This window comes from Pezoporus occidentalis, unplaced genomic scaffold, assembly GCF_034315485.1.
Source record: "Pezoporus occidentalis ecotype Australia unplaced genomic scaffold, CSIRO_AGI_Poc_V1 ctg114, whole genome shotgun sequence".
In the NCBI taxonomy this organism is placed as follows: Eukaryota; Metazoa; Chordata; class Aves; order Psittaciformes; family Psittacidae; genus Pezoporus; species Pezoporus occidentalis.
Genome location: NW_026912929.1, coordinates 1,368,318 through 1,390,513, shown reverse-complemented (window position 1 = coordinate 1,390,513; position 22,196 = coordinate 1,368,318). Strand labels below are relative to the sequence as shown.

The following is a 22,196-nucleotide window of genomic DNA, read 5'->3' as shown; positions in this document are numbered from 1 at the left end:
GTTGCAACACTTCTACACATGGGGAACTACAGCCCTATACATCAGTTACACCTTAGAGTTATCTGGCTTTACTTGGAAAGGAATTTACTTTACTTTACACAGGAAGAGGAATTTAACATGAAAGATGTGATGGAGGCCAGCAGGATCTAACTACAAACACCTCTGTTGAGAGCAATGGCACAGTGACTTCCAAAGGACCTTCCTCAGTTACCTCCCTTCAACCTCAGCCCAGCTCAAGGCTGTTGGCACTAACCAGCCTCTAGAAAAACTCCTCTTCTGGACACTCCACTGCTCCTGGCAAGCATCTCATTGCTTGAGGGGGTTCATTACTATTTGTTAATCAATGAGGGGGAAGGAACATGGTGGATCAGGGATGGGGTTTGAATACATGAAGACCAGAAGACCAGGATGGGCTTGGAATACGGGTCAGTTCTAAGCATAATATGCCACCACCAAGTAAGGCAGACAATTAGTTTCTGCCTAACGTAAAACACATTGCAATTGCTATCACTATCATCAGAACAAATGTAAGAGGCTCATTTATAGCAGCTAAGGCAAGAGAGAAAGGCAGGGCTGGGAGGGATGAGGCCAATACCTAGACAGGGAAGTATGGGAGATGAGCTCTGACAATACCTTGGAAGTAATTGCAGGATATAGAGAACATGAATGATTAAAGCCTTAACGCACCCTCTCATCTGCTTGAAGGAAGAAAGGTGGGAGAAAGATCTAGAAACGCAACTGATTATCAGTGCCCCTCACGACTGGGCAAGAAACCTTTGTCTCACCACCATTCAATGGGAAGGAATGAACATGCACATGGAATCCATGATTTTGGATCCGCCTCTCCCCCTCCCAGGGAAGGTTCTAAATCAGGTCTTTGCCTGGAACAGAAGGGAGACGTTTTCTTAAAATGAAACAAAGGGCATCCTTCTCTCTGCTATCCCTTGAGGTAAAACACAACGAGCATGATCTTGCTGCATTTTGACACGCCGAGAGTTACCAAATCCTCTCTATCACTGCGTATTCCCTTTACTTTATTTAATAAATGAAATCTCATCAACTTATCCTTCTTCTATTATCACTGCTGACATCAATCTGATAATATTGGCTTGGCGTGGAATCGTGCTATTATATGTCCTCTTGATATTTAATTTAAGAGAAACGTCTGCAGTGGGGTGAATATGTGAAGCAAGCTTTTTATTACTGGCAGCAGTAAGGACGCTGGGAGTGAATTAGACATTCATCTTAGTCAGGGCCAATCTAGAGGCTCAGAAGAGGTTTTCTTCTTAACCCTCTCCTACCTGTTCAATTGCGGCAGGTAACGGCTGCTCCAGTCAATAACGGCATTCATTCGTCTTGGCAAATTCATTTCTACATGGACATAAACCCCGTGAAGAAGCACTAAGCGCCGGGGAGGTGAAAGCAAGGTTCTTTGAGAACTCCCACCGTAAGTTCTGTGATCACTGGTCTAAATGTCCATCAATTAATCAAGAAGCAGCACAGCTTCCAAAGACAAACACCAGCTCACTACAAGGAGCGATTAAGGCAGTATCACCAGGATGCAGACCCCTTTGAAGGTCTCAAACACAGCTCAATGGTTACAAGCTGCTCACTGCTGACAGGTCCCTTTCTTGGAAGAAGAATTACACTCAATGTTGGGAAAGCTGGAAAATGCGTCCCTATTTGCTGGTCCTTCTATCCAGCTGAGAAGTCAGACTAGGCAAGTGGAGATACAGCTTCAATGCTTTAGGACCCAGCAGCTCTTCAGACTAGTGTAAAACCGGTAACTCCACAGTGAGCACCACAGCATCACTTGGCTTTACCAGGGAGAGCAGCAACTCAAGGTGGAGTTAAGAGCAAGATCCTCTTTTTACCTTTTCCTTTGGGAACCACTCAAGCTGAGAAAAACCTCATGATGGAGACTGATGGTACCTAAACCTTGACACTGTGATACCTTTGCTTACAAAGTGAAAACCAAAGCCACGCTGGGTCCCCCACATCAGCAGTGAGCTCTGGTATACAGCTGCAAGCAGCAGCCTAAATGGGGCAGCAGCCTGGAATTTCCTGTGGCCTGCAAAACCCAACTGGATGAGCTGCTTTGTGCGGCATTATCTAAGACCAGTGTCTGAGCTAACCTGAGCAAACCACATCAGTGCCCCCGTCACCGCAGCCTCAAAGGTCAGCAGTGAGGTGCAGGGACAGTGCTATGAGCAGAGCCCAGAGCACACAGCAGCGGTTTCTGTGCATCAGAAAGGACCTGGAGATTTGGCATATAGTTAGTTAGCATGTTTGTATATGCATTTAGATGCATTTCAGATAAAGCTCAGTGATGCTTTGGTCACATAAATGTGGTGTGCTGCTATGCTGCACTGTACACGTATTAGAACTGGTAAGTGGTTAACTGACCTGTGAAAGTGCATCCTCCCTTGGGTGGCAGTTGCCTCTGATGGCTTCTCTAACATGTCAGAAAAACAACTCCAGACAGTTGCAATACACAGCACAGAGGAAGGTTCCATCCTCTCTCATTACTGCATCCTTGACATTTACAGCAGAAAATTAAACACAATTGAAGCATTTCATTCACATCCAACAAACTCATCAGCACAGAACAAACACTTGGGAAAGGCAACTTCCAGCGTAGGCTGCAGGGTGCTGCACTGTCACAAAGCAAACACTACGGCCCCATTAGAACCATGGGATGCCCTGATCCCGCATGTCAGCTTGGTAACGTGGCTCAAATGAAAGAGGGAATCCCAGCCTCATTTGGGTTGAAGGGATCTTAAAGCTCATCCAACTTCAAACCCTGCCACAGGCAGGGACACCTTCCACTAGAGCAGCTTGCTCCAAGCCCCTGTGTCCAACCTGCCCTTGAACACTGCCAGGGATGGGGCAGCCACAGCTTCTCTGGGCACCCTGTGCCAGCGCCTCAGCACCCTCACAGGGAAGAGCTTCTGCCTAAGAGCTCATCTCAGTCTCCCCTCTGGCAGGTTAAAGCCATTCCCCCTTGTCCTGTCATTATGTGCCCTTGTAAAAAGTCCCTCTTCAGCTTTCTTGTTTGCAGCAGTTTGGCAGCAGAAATAAGAGATGGAAGAAGCTTAACAGATTATTCAAATGCCTACTAAAAATTCCGTAACATTTAAGCTACATAACCCAGCCCAGTGTAAACAATCTGCGAGCCTCAGGAGGATACACTAATGTGATCAGGAAGGAAATCTTTCTGATCAGCCTCCTGTGTTCAAAACACCGCTCACCAGGCTCTGCCACTGATGTGGAAGGAGAAGTAACGTTGTGTAGAGCAAGAGAAGATGGACTAAGAGAAAAGGTGACAATTTGCATGAGAATAGGGGCACTACCTCCAAATCTCAACTGTAGCAATCGTGTTCCTGTCTTTCTATCCCTTCCCATACGCCTTGTCATGTTGTCTGCACCATCTGTACTATCTCCCCTTCCTCTTTCTCCCCCTTGACCGTTGCATTTCAGTAACAGGTCACCCTCTTTTCACCCTACCTCTCCATGGGAATGCCTAATGAATGCATGTTTATAAAGCACTGTAAGTTTCTGGCTGACTCTGTGATCCTACAGAATTTGTCACTCAAGCGCTTCCCAATCCCTGTTCCTGGTTTGACAGCTTCTTTGAAGCTAACACGCAATTCACCACTGCAATTCATGCACCCGGTGCACCCTTGTCCTTGCCAGGACTGATACCTCCTCTCCTTCTCATCACGGATATGCAGAAGCTGTTCTGAAACCTTCTCCTGTATTTAGATAAGTATTTAGATTCTATTACTGAGAACAAAAGTTAACACAACATCCAAACCTCAAGCGTCAGCAACTTGTGGTGTCACTGCACTGCAGTCACAGAAAACAGCCTGACCCAATCACATTTTCTTCATCAAACAGGAAAAAACACCCCAAAACCCAGAGATTGATGTGGAAAATAACCAGAATTTAGCAGTTTTCTGTAACAACCTCTAATTTTGGAAATCCAACAACAATCTCTGCATTTCAGTGATGAAATTGAAGCAAACTGTGTGCCCCATCCAGCGCCGGTTCCAGCTCTTTGTCTTATTCCAATGTATCACAGACTCCCTTGCCCTCCTACATGGTTTATGCTCACGTACAAGTGCTCATTCCCCATTTGACCAGTGGGTCACCCTAAAAGACTTTGTTGCGCTTTGCCCAGTGCAGTTGCAACCAAATTTAACTGGCTTCCTTAGCACCCCATGAGCTGCAGGCACTGGGTGGTGGTGGGTTTTGGAGGAGCAGGAGGGTAGCAACATGAAAACCACCTATAAACCCATATAAGCTGAAATGATCCCTATCCTGCTGAACCTGCAAATGCAATAACTAATGATTCCTATCAGCATTCTGCATGGCAGATGGCAAGTGGTTTGGAATAATGAGAAGCTTCTCCCCGCAAGTGGATCATTCCGATGTACATTTGGATGTAAATTCTTTACTGATTATGATGGTAGAATACCGAGTTGTGAGAAACTGCCAGTTTGGAAGATGAAAGGAAAACTACTGCCTTTCCCTTCCCTTGCCAAGAGACACAGAAGTTCACAGAAATGGATCTCCTGCCCACAAAGCCATGAACCATCTTTTCCAGAGATGCCAAGCTACTAAAAGTTGACTAGCAAAGATGAAGAGCCTAAAGTTAGCAGCAAAACGGTCTCTGGAAGCCAAGCAGGAATGAGTCAGAATCTTGTTGCTGGAAGGAGTTCTCTGAATCAGAAAGGAAGCTGGCTCAGCTCCCACAAGGCAGAAAAGCAATATAGCAAGCAATAACTGAATGTGAAAACAACACACAGCCCAACAAGTGACCCGAATAGGGATTTTCTTCCTTCAGATAGAAAACAGCATCTAAAAACTGGTTAAGATCTTGGGTCAGAAAGGGAATCATGAAGCTTACAGCATGTACACAGCATGGGCCCTAAGAATGGGCTGTGGTAATGCTGAATGGCTGGGATTTAGCTGGGAACTGCCTGCTGGGACAATCCTGTTGGTCTATAAAACCCCATCCCAAGATATATTCTAAAGAAGGTAACTGAAGCAGGGATATGCTGATTGCACATAGCCACAGGACACAGTGATGGACAGGGTCAGTAACGCTCTCCTGTGTGAGGTGACCTGGGAATGATGTCAGACTGCTAACAGAGTTACGTTTCTAAAAGGAAACCCTGACCACCTCTCTGCTATAGATGCAGAAACACATTCTGGAGGAGAACAAAGCTGCAGCATTAAAGCTCAAGTGGGATCTGAAGCTCAACATTCACGTTATGCAAACAATCCCCTTGCCTTTGCCCATGTGCCCTGATCTTCAGACCCATAGTGCCCTTTTTACCACGCCGAGCCATCTGCCAAGCACTGACTCAGCAAGATCCCCATTAAGCAGCTCCTCATCCCCCTGAGAGCATCAGTAATGGTGCTTTCGAAGAGCACCAAAGCCTTGAAGGCTGGTTTTGGGGGGAGGTTGGGATTTTTGGTTTTGGCTTTAAATGTTAAACATGGGTTTAACAACGTCCCAGGTGAGTTAGTGAGACCCAGACCAACTTAAGGCTGCTCCATCGTGTGCTGCTAGGGCCACTCACAGTCAGCACAATGCTGACAAGTTCTCTCCAAAGAAGCAATATTCATCCCTGAACAAGCAAGTCTTTAAATGCCACTTTCTTGGCCAAATGAGTTCCAATTGTGGTTGCTGTGGTGTGTACATGTCCCAGAGAAGAGGCACTTCTAACATGGAAAATAAAAGGACAGGATGCAAGAAGCATCACTTGACCCTGAGACTCCAAAAGCTGATGGGATCCAATAGCCTAAAAACCATATTTTATCAGAGTAACTTCAGGAGCTACCGAAATTACACCAAATGAATTAAGTCACCGAAGCCTGGTGTGATGGCAGAGATGGGTTTTCTCTCTGTTTATAAGGTAGGAAAGGACCTCAATCTCTCATCAGTCAACACCAAACACCACCAACTTCCTCTGTGCAGAGGGTCACCTCGATGGAAGGTCTCCACAGCATCCTGCCATGGTCCGTGTTTCCTCAGAGGGTGAAGATACAGCAGCTCTGACCTGCAGAACACACTATTTCTCTCCTCTCCCCTTCTAATACTTGCCTTCGGTGCCTCCTGTCATCCCTCCATCACCCCAGGAGGAGACTGACTCAGCAGGAAGCAAAGGCACTGTGCACAGACCTAGGAACACAATTACTGCTCCCAACAGCAGCACTGCCCTGGAACTCAGCTGCCACTGAACTAATGACCAGATTGTTTGCAGTGTTACCTCAACTTAGCCCGAGGCTACTCATTAGCAAACAAGTCATTAATTCACTGGTAACAAGTGGTTTCTCAGGCATTATTGCCTCTGACATCTTTAATTCACTGCTCCTTTTGGAAGGCTTCCCCAGATGACTTTAACCTCAATCCTCGACAAATCAACCCTGTGCCACTGCCCCAAACACACTACACAACACACACGCTGGAAGACACAGGCACAAAAACACAGTGGGGATAAGCTGAGCTGGGTCTTTGATTAATATTCATGGTATCTTTCCCAATGGCATAGAATCACAGGATGGGTTGGGTTGCATGGGATCTTAAAGCTCATCCAGGTCCAACCTCCTGCCATGGGCAGGGATGCCTTCCACTAGAGCAGGTTGCTCCAAGCCCCATCCAACCTGGCCTTGAGCACATCCAACTTCAGCCAAGGGAAGGGGGAACCAAAGGCAAAAGAAGCTCTGAACTTTAGATCTGCCACTGTATCTAAATGCACAATAATCCACTGTGAAGACCTCGTGTCCACCGTGGCACACAGTGGAATGTGTAATACCCAATCTGAGGGCAGAGAACTGCTTCTATTTTCACTGCACTCTCCATGATAAAGAGCTGCGAACAGAAATATTTCATGTACTGTGATGCACAAAGAATGTCTGAGGTTTGTTTTAACAGCTGCACAAATATTCCTGCTTTGGAAAACAATCTGGATCTGCCCTGCCAACAAACCCTGATCTAAGGGTTTATAATGGCAACATTACTACAGAATACAAGTGCTTTCCATGTAAAAATCGATAGCAATAGAAACATCCTTAACAGACTACATGGAGTCTTTGGCACCTCTTCCTTTGCTCTTCAGGTCTTATTTTACATTACAAACTCCCCCCAAGTTCTACCAAAGTACTCTGAAGAAATGCTCTTGCAGTGTTGAAGAGATACATTAATATTTGACAGTGGTTCCTCAGCACTAACAGAACTGCAATCTCAGTTCATTGCACTGATTCATTAGTCACCCCTCGTCACGCATGAGAGGAGAGACAACACTGTGAACACGAGATGAGAGCATCGTTTTACAACTGGGCAGAAGGAAACTCTTATGTAGAACCAGCATCTTGGTGACTCACAAGAACTGAACGTCAGGAAGAAGATTCCACAGCTTGGATAAAGAATAACAGTCCAATCAGCTTTCAAGATTTAAAATTTGGTTTAAAAAAAAGAATAAGCAGTAAAATTCACACCCAGTAAAACAAGACAAACTCAAAATTCACCCATTCACAGTTTTACCCTCACTTGAAATAACTCGGGGGAAACTCATGCCTTGAGGTCTCTTACAGCGACATTCCAATCTCCTACTAAGGATGACTTTATAAACATGAGGAAGAGCAAAGCTTTGACTAATAACTCATCTCTTTAGTTAAGGATTACACGAGACAGGCTCAGCGCAGACAGAAGTAGGAGCAACTTGCAGAAACCAAGCACTGAGGGAGGAACAGGACTGGGATGGAGCCAAACTATTTGTTGTGAAGGGATCTTCATCGCAGGCTCTAATCACTATGCTGAGATAAGGTGGGGGATGAGCTCCCAGCAGTAATCAGTCTTTTATTCCTGAAAACTCATAAATCCCTGGAGCAGAGGCTTTTAATTTCAACACTGACTTAATCATTTATCTAATCTAATGACAGGAGAAATCCCGGAGCAATCCTGTTGGAAAACCATGATGTCTTCACCCTCCTGCTCCCTGGGCTTCGCGCCTGTCCACGTAACAGCTATTTCAGAGCTCAGCTCCAGGGCACAGCCCTCTGCTGAAATACCTGAGGCCTCATAGTGGGTTTCAGTAGTAATACACTCAAGTATCACTACATCATTCCATAAGCTTTCCAGATCTACACAAACAAGATAAAAAGAAGAAAGGAAAAGGCGGTTCCTCTGGGTTCCAGTCAGCGCTGCCATTTTAACTGGGGGGCATCAGCCTCATAAGATCTTGCACGATTCAATAAAAGCTTCATTTCCATGAGTATTGAAAGCCATAAATTCCCTGCTCCCAGCAGACTGCCCATTTATGAACTTCCTCCCCCTATCCCCACTAGGTCAGCATGGTTCTCCACGTTCAGCCCAAGAGGACACTTAACCACGTGCCAGTTTCTCTAGCACTAAATACGCATGGCCATTAAGTTTAAAGATCTTAGGACCATTAAATGGAACTCTTAGATACTGAGTCCCATATGAAGTAAATCTCATTGGCAGTCTCTCCATTGGAAAGCTGCCTCGGATTCAAGGCTGATGTCTATCAGGATAAGATACTGATGTTCTTTATGCACTCCTTGATAACAATCCTCTCGGCACAACAGGCGAAGCAGCACAGCCACCAGTGAGCAGCTTCAGCAGCAGCTCTGCAAACCGTAAGGAGACCTCGGAGGGAAACTCAGGTTCAGAACAACTTTATCTTTCAATAGCTCCCTAATCCCCTCACCCCGCTCCTGCAGGTTTCCCTTTGAGCGAGTCACACCCTGCCCGAGCCAGTCCCTGCATCCAAATTTAACAGCTACAGAAATAACTCAGCACCGCGATAAGACAACCTTCACAAAAGGAACTAAATCAAATGCTTCCAAACCAGCGTTTGGAGGATAAGTCTGGAGTGCCTGCACTAAGCCATAACCTCTTTACTGATGGTTTTTCCCCTTAACAGATTCGGGGGCTGTAATAACATTTAATCCTCAGGAGCTAATCTAAATGTAACACTCCAAAGAAGACAAAGACAACGCAACAGGAAAAAAAGTTTGGCCAGTGCCTTTTGGGAGTGCTGCTTTATCCCCGGAGCGAGCGCATTAATAGAGCTTGGAATGAAATGCCATTTTATTCTCTGTAGCAGGGAGGGGATTAGCAAGTTGTCTTCTCTAAACCCAGTCTGAGTCATGGCTTTATGAACACTGAGAAAAGGATGTGGAACGAAGCGAAGGGCGGGGAGCACTGGCTTTTTATTTACACGCCGCTTCCTTTGTGGGTGGTTACTGATGTGCACAGTTTGCTAAACAGGGGAGGAAGGGGGAAAAGTTCTAGGTCCCCAGACTTCCATTCTGTTGGTTAACAAAAGAGAAAAATCGTAATGCATCAATTATGACAACATCACTGAGACAATATGTCCGTGGCGTGCGTCCAATTCACCGCAGCGTGTAAGCAACAAGGGCAAGTTGCTGAAGGTGCTGAAAGCTGTGCTCAGTGCTTTGTTGTTGCTAGGATCTTCTTCCTGGGAGGAAGAAACTGGTTGGACAGAGCCCAGAACAAAGAAGAAGGAGGCAGAAGCAGGCTGGGTTCAGGTGAAGAGACAAGGAACAAAGTCCACTGCACAGTCAGGCCATGCAGGCATCAAAGCCCAACAGCTAATAACTGTGCCAGTGATTTAATAGGAAGCACAGCACTTGGTACCTCATCTCTGTTTCTAGACAGAGGCAACAGGAAGGTTTACCTGCCTACCATACCAGCCTGCTGTGAAGGGTCACTGATGGAAAGCTTGTACAACATTCCTAAACCCTGCAACACTTGATAATCACTAAGGAGAGGAAACAGTCCATGAAACTCTTGACCGCTTGTGCAGAGCTGTAGGTGTTGATAATGGAATTACACAAGTCAATAAATGCCAAGAAAACGCTGGATTTTTGTTTCAGCTATTTCTTATCTCTGCTCCAACGTGGGCTCCGAAAACAGGCTGTGGAAAGAGCCCCAGCTCTATTCCCCTCTTCCTCCATCAGCCATGCCGATACACATGGCAGAAGGCAACCCATACAGGGTAGACTGGTCTCACAAGGCACAAGTACCCAGGGTTAGGTCAGACTTCACAGTGAAACAGGGATAATATAAGCTAGGGAAGAGACACTATGGGAAGGGGATGTACTCTCCTCTGTGAATGGAGAAAGCGCCATTCCTGGGTTCCTTTTGTTACAGGAGCTGTCGTAGTCCAGCACTGGAAACAGGCAGACCTGCGCTTCATTCATAGTTTGACTCTATTCCAGTTCATGTCATTTCGCTGGAGTATCAGCTTATTCCTGCCAACCAAGCTACTAGATCTGTGTAAATCAGCCTTACCCGTCTTAGCACCCACTGCGCTTGTAGACTTGTAAGAAAGCACAGAACAGGATCAGCAACCTGCTCTTTCCACTGAAGTCACAGGATCTTGTAATTTATTACCATAAACAGGCTGTAGGAAGACTTGAATGTACAATGCCTAAGAGGACCTTACAACATGCAGGCTTCCAGTCCTACCACTGAAGCATGAACACCAATGTACAAAGGAAGTTTCCCTGACCCTGTCTCAGCCTTATCACAACACACGAGGCATGTGTAGAATCACAGGATAGTTAGGGATGGAAAGGACCTTAAGATCATCAAGTTCCAACCCCCTGCCATGGGCAGGGACACCTCACACTAAACCATGTCACCCAAGGCCTCGTCCAACTTGGTCTTGAACACCGCCAGGGATGGAGCATTCACAACCTCCCTAGGCAACCCATTCCAGTGCCTCACCACCCTAACAGGAAAGAATTTCCTCCTTATATCCAATCTAAACTTCCCCTGTTTAAGTTTTAACCCGTTACCCCTTGTCCTGTCACTCCAGTCCCTAATGAAGAGTCCCTCGCCTGCATCCCTATAGGCCCCCTTCAGATACTGGAAGGCTGCTATGAGGTCTATGTGTACTCTTTAACATGTTGTACACCAAGGCAATGATTATGAAAAGGATCATTGCTACTGCTTTAAGAGAGGTATCCACTGCAGTGATGGGGTAAAGCAATGAGTCTTTAATGTACAGTTACAGATGACTCAAGTTCATATTGCCAAATAGAAGAGCCTTGTACAGTAAGGCCAGAAGCCAGGGACTGGCAGATGATAAAGGCTCAAAGAAAAGGGTAAGGAAATCCTAAAAGCCCATAAACACATTTTCTGGCTCTTGAAAAAAAAAAGGCATTAGCATTTGCATTGGTCTCAGCCACTAATCTTTATGAGGAATGGTTGCATTCCTGAGTTTCCTACATTACCAGTCACCACCTTCACAAGAAACAGAAGAGACCAAATGAAACTGAAACCTCAGGAATCAGAACTAAAGACTACTATAAAAAATAGGTTAGTTCTAGTCTGTAAAAGCAAGTAAAGAACATAAACCAAGGTCCCAATCTCTTCCTTTCTAAAGCCACAAGGATATATCACTGCTACGTGTGTTCCCAACAACTCACCGCACATCTGCAGAAGCAAATCCAAGACAGAGCTGATCAAAGACCGTCAGAACTTTATGTCTTATGAATTTCTTTGATTTTATTTAAAACCAGAATTTTGATTTCTACCATGGAAAATGGCATGAAAAAGCTCACAATGTGTTAGCTGCCTTGTTTTGGCTTCTTTAGCAACTTATTGCTTGACTGTCCAAACAAAAATGTGAAATTACAACAGGTTATGTGATGCTTTGGCAGCCAAATATGATTTTAAATAAAGACAGCACAATATACTGCCCACCCTACTAACATATTCATCACTACTATATTATCTATTTCTGCAATTAAGTATCATACAGTCTGGACTGGACCCAACTGGACTACATATGTTGCTACTCCAGTTTACTGCATGTTGGCCAACTGTTTACCCAACTGAGATCCGAGTGCTGCTCTTGACAGTGTAATTGCTTTAGACTCATTAATATTAAAGAATTAGAGAAAATATTTCTTCTTGGGCAGCTGTTAGTGCATGTGGAACAATAAGCTATCTAACAGTACTGGCAAACACAAAAGGAATTGAGACACTAAATATGCTCCTGGTAAAAAGGCAAGATTAAAGGTCTGCTAATTGTATCAAGGCCAATAAAAAAGGCCAGAAAAACCATCACACCCACTCAAGAAAACATTCAAGATAATTATAACTCTTTTTTGACTGGAATTTACAGGGCTGCTCACCTTTTTCTTCCCTGGTCAATGAAAACCCTGTAAGTGGTGCTGTTCTTCCTTCTCCCATGCACTAGCCCCATCCTGCAACGTGTAAGGCTCAACACATTGGGTCAAAGTTTGAGCAGATTAAATACATTCCACTGCCATCTTGAAAACCCTGGAAAACTCACATTAAACAGGAGCAGTTACTAAGTCTGTGTTTTCTTCCTCATTCTCCCTTGGAAGATCTAACAACCTGATAGTAAGCTCTGTCAAGCTTGGCACAGAACACGAAGGTGCTGCCTTACAACTCTTGCAGCTCCTCAACCCCCTGGATACCTGACAGGAGGTAACTCCACACTCCATTTACAGGAATATCCAGAGGCTACACACAGAGGGTTATGGAACGCAACTGGAACTGCTGAAAAGAACAAGAAGGCTCCTCACTTGATCCACTCCTCTGCCTTGCTGGCTGCTTCCTTGTACTGCTCACACGTCAGCTTGTAGATCTCTGCGTTCTGAAACAAAGAGGAGAATATTCAGCTCTAAAAATGAAATGTGGTTCAGATCTTATCCTGGCACAGGGTTATCTTCTATAATTAATAACCATTTCCAACAACAAACAGCATATTCAGTTCAAAGAACACACCAAAAAATGCTTAAAAGTTGCTTTTCTTCTATGCATCAAGGCCACATGTCCCAAATTCCAGCTTCGCTTTGCAAAGGGAAAGAGAGGGGAAAAGGTCACCAAACCCAGCCTCAGCTTTGATTATTCCATGTAACCACAAAACCAAGGCGTTTCCAGCACCACGTTAGGGTTTGGTTGCGTTTTGTTCTCTTTCCCCGTGAATTCTTTTGAAGGATCCCAGACATTTCTGACATGCAAGTACCAAACCTGGCTGCCAGCACTGAAAAAGCCATTTTACATTTCAGCGCTCCTACTTAGAATCATAGAATAGTTAGGGTTGGAAAGGACCTTAAGTTCATCCGGTTCCAACCCCCTGCCATGGGCAGGGACACCTCACACTACACCATGACACCCAAGGCTCTGTCCAACCTGGCCTTGAACACCGCCAGGGATGGAGCATTCACAGCTTCCCTGGGCAACCCATTCCAGTGCCTCACCACCCTTACAGTAAAGAACTTCTTCCTTAGATCCAATCTAAACTTCCCCTGTTTAAATTTGAACCCGTTACCCCTTGGCTTCTTCTTTAAAACATAATTATGCAGCCTGTTTCCCTTTTAACAACATCGGGAGGCATATCAGGTCTCAGCTACAGCACTGCCAAACAGCGGCTTGAGTGTCTTGCTGCAGGGCTTAAGAGGTTTGCATTAAATTCTCCTGAGCTTGCACAGAAAGAGTTTTAGTTCACAACTGCTCAGCTGCTGAATATGGAGATGGAATTCCTCCTCGGCTGCATGTACAAGCTTCCTAAGCACAAACAGAAGGGAGCGGCCCCAGCAACTGTGCTGCTGATAAAGCCGCTCCAGGCAAAGCCTCTGGACTTGGTACTGCAATTGCCTCACAGCTCATCTGCAAAGGCACATGCAGAAAATAGGCAATAATCAATCAAACTAGTGACAAACTGGTTCTGGGAGCGAGGACAGCTATTCAGCTAGGTTCTACCCGCCCTCATCTCCCCATATTCAGGCCTTTCTATAGAACGCTATTCTTGCCCTTCTTTCTCATTTATTTCCCTATGAATGCAGCCGTGGTCCCTGTTCATGAGATGACACGCATTGTTCAGTGGTTACGAAAGGGAAAGGACAGACACAACTCCAACACTATAGGCAGTTGTGCCACTTGTGAATCCACCGTTTTCCATGTGGGAGCGAAGGATAACAGCCCTCTTCATCACTGAAGCTGGGTGAAGCTCAGCTAATGGGAAGCTTCAGACAGGTTTTCAGAGCCTTCAAGGTGCTGTATTGAAGTTTTATCTTTGGTGCCTGAATTTATGTCACATACCAAAAAATCACAGAGCAAACTTTGGTGTTCCAAGCCTTGACCCCGGAGACAGGCTTAAACTGAGAACTCCTGAGGAGTAACCACTTCAAAATGCATTTGCCAGCAAACTGACATTACTGTTTCCATTTACTTACTTGTTAAATAATGACCACAAACTTCTGTGCTATTAAAGCCATTTTCCCCTCTTCTATAAGGAAAAGTTCAGCTTTTAATGGAACCTCTTTCCCTGTCCTGTAAACAGCCCTCCTGACTCTCAGCTCCCTGCTGCTGCTTATTCACACACAAAGCCACACGACCTGTGCTCCATTAATTAAATTTGCCTTTAAATATTAACTAACGTGAGTCAATGGAAGTGTTATCTCCATGGGCTGCACAAGGCTCCCCGATTCTCCAATTACTACCCAAGCAATTTGCATATTTCATACAGTCTCATTCCTCACAGGGACTGGATTTGAGAGATCAAAATGAGAGAAACTGGGAAAAAGAGAAAGTAAGGCATAAAATGAAGCATCTTTCAGGCAACAGGAAGCAGCCCCATCAGATGCTATTAGCCCCCAGCACTCTGCAGTGAAACAGCAGCATGGGAGGCAAACAGGAACAAATACGTTGTACCTGAGACCCAGTGTGAGGTTGGCATTTAACCCACCTCAAGAAAGGGAAAAAAGAGCCAATGGGTCCATGTGCTGGTCAAAGTGTGGATTAAAGCCGTTGTGGTGCAACCTTGCCTTGTCTATTAGAGAGAGTTCAACTGCCCAGCGCTGGGGTCAGCCTCAGCTTCAACACCACCAACTACAAACAGGGACAGAAATAGCTGGGAAGGAGCCGGTAGGAAATAGCTCTGGGTTTGAAAGCTGATAGAAGCAGGCAAGTGAGGACCTGAGTGGAGAGGCAAGAACCTCAGTGAGGGAAAGGAGAAACCTGGCCTCAAAGAAACCACAAGGCCCATGGCACAAGGTGAACATCAAGGAGGGGTGCAGAGACCTTCAACCTGCACATGAAAGCTGTGGGGCTTTAGAAGTGAAAAGGAAACATCTTTGCATGTGATCCAATGGGGGCTCCTGCCTTCGGATCAGAGCCTTCTGCCGCTTTTGCCCCGCTTCAAAACCCAACGAAGCAGTATTGCCAGTGCTATGAATCAGTATCTTTAAGTGCTTCCCCAAGTCAGAAAAAACAGAGTTTTACCATTCAAACCCGGGTTGGTTCAACAAGCAGACCTGCCAAACAGGTTTTCCTTGGCCTCTAGGCCCTTTCCTACCTTGGGAAAGTCACATTCACTTTTGTCCTAAACACTAAATGAGTAACAAATGTGCAACAGACAGGTTCTGTCATCTGGGGCTTCTATTTAGAGGGTAATTCTCCAACCATCCCCATCTCTATGACTGCAGATGCAAGCTCTGCTTCAGTTCCAGTATTTTACCTACCACGCTATGGCAGGGAATAATGTTCCAGTGGCCTACAAAAGGTCACAAGCGAGGAGCCAAGCCAGGAGCCAGCCCTGCACTTCCATGACTCCCACAGCGCTGCCCGCAGACAAGGGCTATTCAGCAGCATGTAGTCGTAGTGAAGTCCTTGAGCTTCACAAACTGATATTCAGTTATGCAGCAGAATAGAGCACATTCCACACAACATTACAAGGCGTGGACGCTGCTTTTAATTCACTCGCACAATATTTGATGCTCAAGATAAAACAGCAGCTCACAAAGAGAAAGCTGAACATGAGACCCCAACTATTATTAAAGAAAGCTCCTGGCAGTCTTAGTTGCAGAAATGAGTTAAAAGACACGACCAAAGGACACCATAAGGGCTCAAATAACAAGAGACACAGAAAGAATGAATGAACCACCTCAAATGTTTCACTTCTCTCAATAAAGCTGAGCCTTAGGGGAGCCAACTTCAGAACATCGGAGCTTTGTCATATGGGGAGAGAGCTCTCCAGAGAGGACAAACAAACTAAACAAAGAACTGTTGGTTTGAAGGATGTTACCCTGCTATTAAATGATGCTTCGTAGCAAAGACTAAAAACACCAAGAAGTTATAAAAATACATAACTAGAGCCTAAAGACCAAAAGAATTGCTTTCCTTTACTCTGCCGCCTTTCCGCAGCGGCTTTGCTGCTCTCCCCTTGCTCCCCGCTCTTCCCAAAACACCCTGGCACTGAAAACTCCACTTCCAAAGGGAATCCATTTTCAAACTCGGAGCTAAATTTGGAGTTGTTTATAATTCAGCATTCCTCCTTGGCTGCAAACATGCAGAGAAACTCCAACACTCGTTGCTACACCTCGGTACGCACTGCATGGGCCCCTGCCATGCACAGCATCGAAGGTAAGAACACAGTATAGCAGAAGATGGAATTCTCAGGGTTATTTCAGGAGGGAAAGTAATTGAAGCATAAAGAGAAACCCCTGCCAGCTCATTCTCACACTGCCATTAAAGCACATTCCTTACAACCTCAGTGCAACACACACTACTTGCAGGAACACGTAAAGCAGAAAAACCCAGCAACGCCAGCCCGATGAACTAGAAATTAATGAGGTTTTAGGCCAGATTCACTGTGAACATCAAGCAGCAGCATCAAACACCAGTTTTCTGACAGTGGGCCGCAGATTTCCCCATCAGGTACAGGCTGGGTCAAGAGATCAGAAAGGGTTTGGATTCAAACCACCGCAAACCAACACAGCACTGTGGCTATCCGGAGATATTCTGACACCTCTATAGAAGCTTGTCAGTGGACAGAGCGTGTAAAGATCCAAAGAGGATTAAGAGCTGTTGAAACGCTGCCAGCAGCAATGAATGCTGGTGATAGCTCATGAAACAGAGCAGGACAGGGGGGCTCTGACAAATGCTGCCTGCGACAGCCAGGAGTAGATGGTAGGATGTGCCTTGCACCTGACAGAGCACTGCTGCGGTCCCTGCTCCTGACATCCGTGCTCCCCATCTGCCAGCAAACCTCCATTCCAGCTGAAAGGGGCATGAGAGGCAGGGGGGACACATGGCATGTCCCACAGTAGGGAACACACGGGTTTAATAAAGGGGAAGGAAAGCAGAGGTTACTTCTCAAGTCTCAAATGTCAACTGGGAGACATTCACATTCCTGCATCCACCTGTTTCTGAAGGCAGAAATCAGACCTCACACACCCTGAGAACACAGCACGACCGCTCCTGCCTGCAGCAATGGGGAACACACACGTGTCCCGGACACAGCTGCGGCCCCGAGAGAAGGTCAGTCATGGGATCACAGAGTGGTGTGGGTTGAAAGGAGCTTAAAGCTCACCCAGTTCCAACCTCTGCCACAGGCAGGGACACCTGCCACTAGAGCAGCTTGCTCCAAGCCCCTGAATCCAACCTGTGCTTTAGGAGCTGCCCTTGCTCACAGCACTACCCGAGGGAAGCAGCGGAGCACAGGGGTTCCCACACCTCACCGGGTCGCACAGCACAAATCAGGGTATTCACCCCTATCTCTCCAAGTCTCACATAAACAGCTCTCAATAGATCTGAAGAACGACCCCAGGTACCCACACCCCTCCTGTGGGTACAGAAGGGGATGAGTTGAACCCATCTGTTCACCAAACCCTTTGGATGTGTTAAGGTCAACTGACACGATCAATCACTGCTCTCAACTCTGGTCCCAACCAGGGAACTCGGGGATTTCAGGATACACTGAAGCAACAACCTCTTCAGCTCCTGAGCTCACTCCTCTTGAGTTCCTGTTTGCTGGTATCAGCCAGCACTTAGCTAAAAGAGATAGTCACATTTTCTCCTTCCTATCAAGCACAAGTGCACACTGAAGCCAATTAACAAAGAAGAGAAGCATGCATACGAAGCCTATCATGAGCGCAGAGAAGCCAAGGGTTAAACTGCTTTTATGTGAATTCAGTTGTGGTTTTTCCTCAAAAGGTAACAAGGCAAGATGCAAGCAGCTACAAACAGCTTGCTGATATGGAAAAAAAGCTCTTTTATCAGCCAAAGCCAACTTCTAAACACAGCTCTGTTGTTTGCTGCTCATGTGTGGGTTCCTCCGCTCCTCCCGCTGAGGCCAGTAATGAAATGAGAGCATTGAGTTTGTGTCATTCCACACTCTCCTTCGGCAATAAGCTGTGAGATCATAAATTCTGGATGAAGATTCAGAGAAGACAGAAAAAAGAGCAACGTCCACAGCAACAACAGAGGGAAACAAAACTTGGCACGGGCAGGAGGATGCTCCTGTTTGCACAGGGCTTCTCAGAACTGAGATATGACCCCAAGTTGAAAGGAAAACATTAATCCTGCAGCATATCTAGACAGCTCCTCAAAGATACAATCCCACAAGTACCCATCACCACAGCATGAGAAGGAGGCAGAGCTGGGAGAAGGACCACGGCTGGGTTTACCCTGTGTGCAATGAGCACAAAGAGGTTAAGCTACAGCCCCTAAAGCACTAGGGGAAGCAAAACCATGCTCCCCAGGACTTCCCAGAACCAGGATCCACATCAAGATACTCCATATGGCTGCAAATGGGTTTAAAAAGCCAGGCTGAGCTTGCACACCAGAGCAAAGCTGTCTCCATGGAGGTACCCGGGGGAGACCCCAATTAAAGCAGGTACCCCACAAAGATGGTGTTAGGAACCTCTCTGCAAATGCCTCACTGGAAACATGCAGAAAGCCTCATGTCATCTTCAAGCCAGAAAGGCAGCCAGCAACAAAGGAATCAACAGTGCACAGGCAATTAAAAGGGGAATAAGGAGCAAGAAAAACCCCAGACAGAATTAAGCACTGAGTTTATGTGAGGTTGCTTTAAGGCACTCCATGGTGAAAGACTGCATATAAAGCATTAGTAAATCTTGAAACAAAGTCTGGACTGTAAAAGCACCTTCAAAGGGAAAGGCCATAAAATGCCAGCAGGCAAGCCGGGCTTTCTGACAAGGACAGCAACGTGGATGGCCCACATTAACACTAGAACTGCAGGAGGAAAGCAGAACGATGCTCTCCTCCTACCAGAGACTTCAATAAAAGAAGTGAAGAAGCCACAGTAAGGGCTGGAATCAGTTACACCTGACATGTGCAGGTAAAGGGGCTGCTCAGGCATCAGTTAAACATCAAGAGGTCTCAGCATCTGCTTTGGAGAAGCCTTACACCCGGTTGACCCTCACAGGCAACAGTGCCATGACTTCAAGGGCATGCTGAACCCCTGAGCTCATGCTGGGAGCTGCACAGCGAATCCCATAGGGGTACCAGGGTCCTACCAGGCCATCATCCATCTGGATGGACTCCTCAGCCATGGGATGCTGCCTCTAACCACTGGGCACCATTGAGGAGTGATGGTCATGGAGAGAATCACTGCCAAGGGAAAAGGGAAAGAGAGAAAGAAGGGAATTGCCAGAACACCAAGAGTGCTGAGGGATGCAGCTGAAAAGCCCCCTTGGAGGCTGACCAGTGCTTCACAGGGAGAGAAGGAGAGGAAAACAGCCCCAAACCAGAAAAAGGGCAGTCATCAAGTACTTGTCATACATTAAGAAAGATACTACGCACATTCCCCTGTCAGGCCCATCACAGGAGCTTATTTTGGGAAGGGAGGAACATTATAGCTAAGGTTTGATGCCATCATGCCAAAGCTGGTATTTGACAGAACTCCCACCGCCTCAGCCGGGCACGCTGCAGCTGAAACTCCTGCTCTCACTGCTGAGAATATCCCTAAAGCCCATTTATAAACTGCAGCAGCTGCCCAGACCCTGTCCCAGTTCTAAAAAGCTAAACTGTAACCATGACCTCATTCTTTCCCACAACAGGTAGCTCAGGAATGCGATTCACTGATTCCCAGAGGAAGCCAGAACAGGAGGGACCCAAGGTATGAGGATGCACAAGAAGACCAGAACACTGAAGGAAATCACAGAATCCCAGCTTGGTTTGGACTGAAGGGACCTTAAAGCTCCTCCAGCTCCAACCCCTGCCACAGGCAGGGACCCCTTCCACTAGAGCAGCTTGCTCCAAGCCCCTGTGCCCAACCTGGCCTTGAACGCTGCCAGGGATGGGGCAGCCACAGCTTCTCTGGGCACCCTGTGCCAGCGCCTCAGCACCCTCCCAGGGAAGAGCTTCTGCCTAAGAGCTCATCTCAGTCTCCCCTCTGGCAGGTTAAAGCCATTCCCCTTGGCCTGTCCCTACAGGCCCTTGTCCAAAGCCCCTCTCCAGGTTTCCTGCAGCCCCTTTAGGCACTGGAGCTGCTCTAAGGTCTCCCCTTCAGGAGCCTTCTCTTCTCCAGGCTGCCCCAGCCCAGCTCTCTCAGCCTGGCTCCAGAGCAGAGCTGCTCCAGCCCTTGCAGCATCTCCATGGCCTCCTCTGGTCTCGCTCCAACAGCTCCACATCCCTCCTGTGCTGTTACTCTGGAGTTGGATCAGCACTGCAGGGGGGTAGCCGCCCTAGAGCATAGCGTCACAACCATGCACCTGCATGTGGAAAGGGACCTGCAAGGAAGAGTCACTATAAGAAACCCAAAGCCCACCAAAGCCCATCAGCACAGCAGAGCCTGCAGGTTCCACCCGTTCCCGGGGTTCTTCCTTCCCCCCCCTTCCCCAACTACAAATCACTCTCCCTGTGCAGCTTCCAGCAAATCAAGCTTTGCTAAATAACCCCGACATGTGCGGGGCTGAGAACCAGCCAAGAAGCAATGATGAGATGTCCCTGGAATGATGACGGGAAGCACAGCCAGCGCTCAGGTTACCCGGCAGCCTGTTGTCCTCGCCCCTTGGTGCATATGCGATGCTGCAAGCACTGTTCTGCAAACCTCCCCTATTCAAAGGCTCATTTGGTTGACAAGGAGCCTGCGGATTCGTGGACAGATTGTCACACAAACTGTCAGGTTTTTAGAGAGACTATCAGACCTCTCTTTGCCTACGTTATGGAGCACATCAAAGACACAGAAGATGAACCAGACGCAGACTGCACAGATCTGACAGAATGGTGGGTGTACATATTCAGAATACTGTACTGCTGGGGGGGGGGAGGCTTAATGTGAATAATCAGGGGCTGAAAGTTCCAGAAATGTGACAGTTTTTGGCAGCAATTCTCATCTTTGCATTTATTTATTGAAGGGAGAAAACTGCCATCCTAGAGGCAAACTTGGGAGAGAGCAAGAAAAATTAGCTCAGCAGCAATCCCTTTTGCCACCGTACTTTCTCTTTATTCTTACTCCCAGAGCATCTTCTGAAGATATTTGTGTTTCCAGGCAGGGTTCTCTCACTTGCGGCTCCTCATCCCATTGTGTACCATAAGAAGACAGGCTGGTTTAATGATCACAGCCCAAAAGACCACAAGGACCTCACTGGTCCCCAGATGCCGTTAACGACAGAGACAAATCCACACTTTGGGAAGTGCCCGCTGGCTCCTGGAGCTGCTCAGAAGCTCATTATTCAAACCTTCAAGCTCCAGTTATGGGTATTCAGCACATCTGAAGAAGCACACCATAGCCAGGAACCCAAAAGGCAGTAACAAAAGCTATTGTAGGAAATGTGAACCTTAAGCACTGGGGTCTCACTTAGAATGGGGACAACATCCACTTACCTTGCACAGAGCTGAAACCTCAGTTAATGAATACCTGGAAAAAGTTCCCAGCTCCCCAGCTCAGAAGCAGTTTTACAAGGATAACTTGATGTCATCCCCCTTTATTAGTAATACATGGACAAATATTATAAAGCAACAGTATATTTATTTTACAGCTGGCAAAAAAAGGGATTTAGGCTCTTTCTGCCCAGTATTGACTGTTACTTATAAAGGAAAGTAAAACATAAAATGAAACGCGGATAACACAAAGGAAGAAAATGGATTAACAGAGATTCCTTTGGCCTGTCTTTACAATAGCACTGCCACAATCTCCAGCGCTCCCTGCAAGTCATCACTTATTCCACAGAAAAGAACACTAGTATCTCTTCATATTTATTCTGCTATTCAGAATGGATTGAAATGCTCCACACAGTAAACAGAAAACAAACACGATGTTTATCCGGAGATAAAAAAAGCCAAAGAGGACAAAGGAGAAAGGATGGGAAAACGGATAAGAAAGAAATCATGAAATATTGGTGAGCAATTT

At 46.4% G+C, this 22,196-nt stretch overlaps 1 protein-coding gene across 3 annotated transcripts in view; it reads right to left on the bottom strand.

Annotated features, from left to right (window-relative positions):
• Window positions 1-22,196, bottom strand: part of CHCHD6 (coiled-coil-helix-coiled-coil-helix domain containing 6) — a 106,172-nt gene that overhangs the window by 40,362 nt on the left and 43,614 nt on the right. For 2 of the 3 annotated variants that reach the window (XM_062636728.1, XM_062636737.1), the window contains one exon: window positions 12,622-12,692. In XM_062636728.1, the coding sequence (XP_062492712.1) occupies window positions 12,622-12,692 (71 nt within the window). Of the gene's footprint in view, window positions 1-12,621; window positions 12,693-13,368; window positions 13,709-22,196 lie in introns of those variants that run through there. The other variant, XM_062636741.1, reaches the window with a different exon arrangement.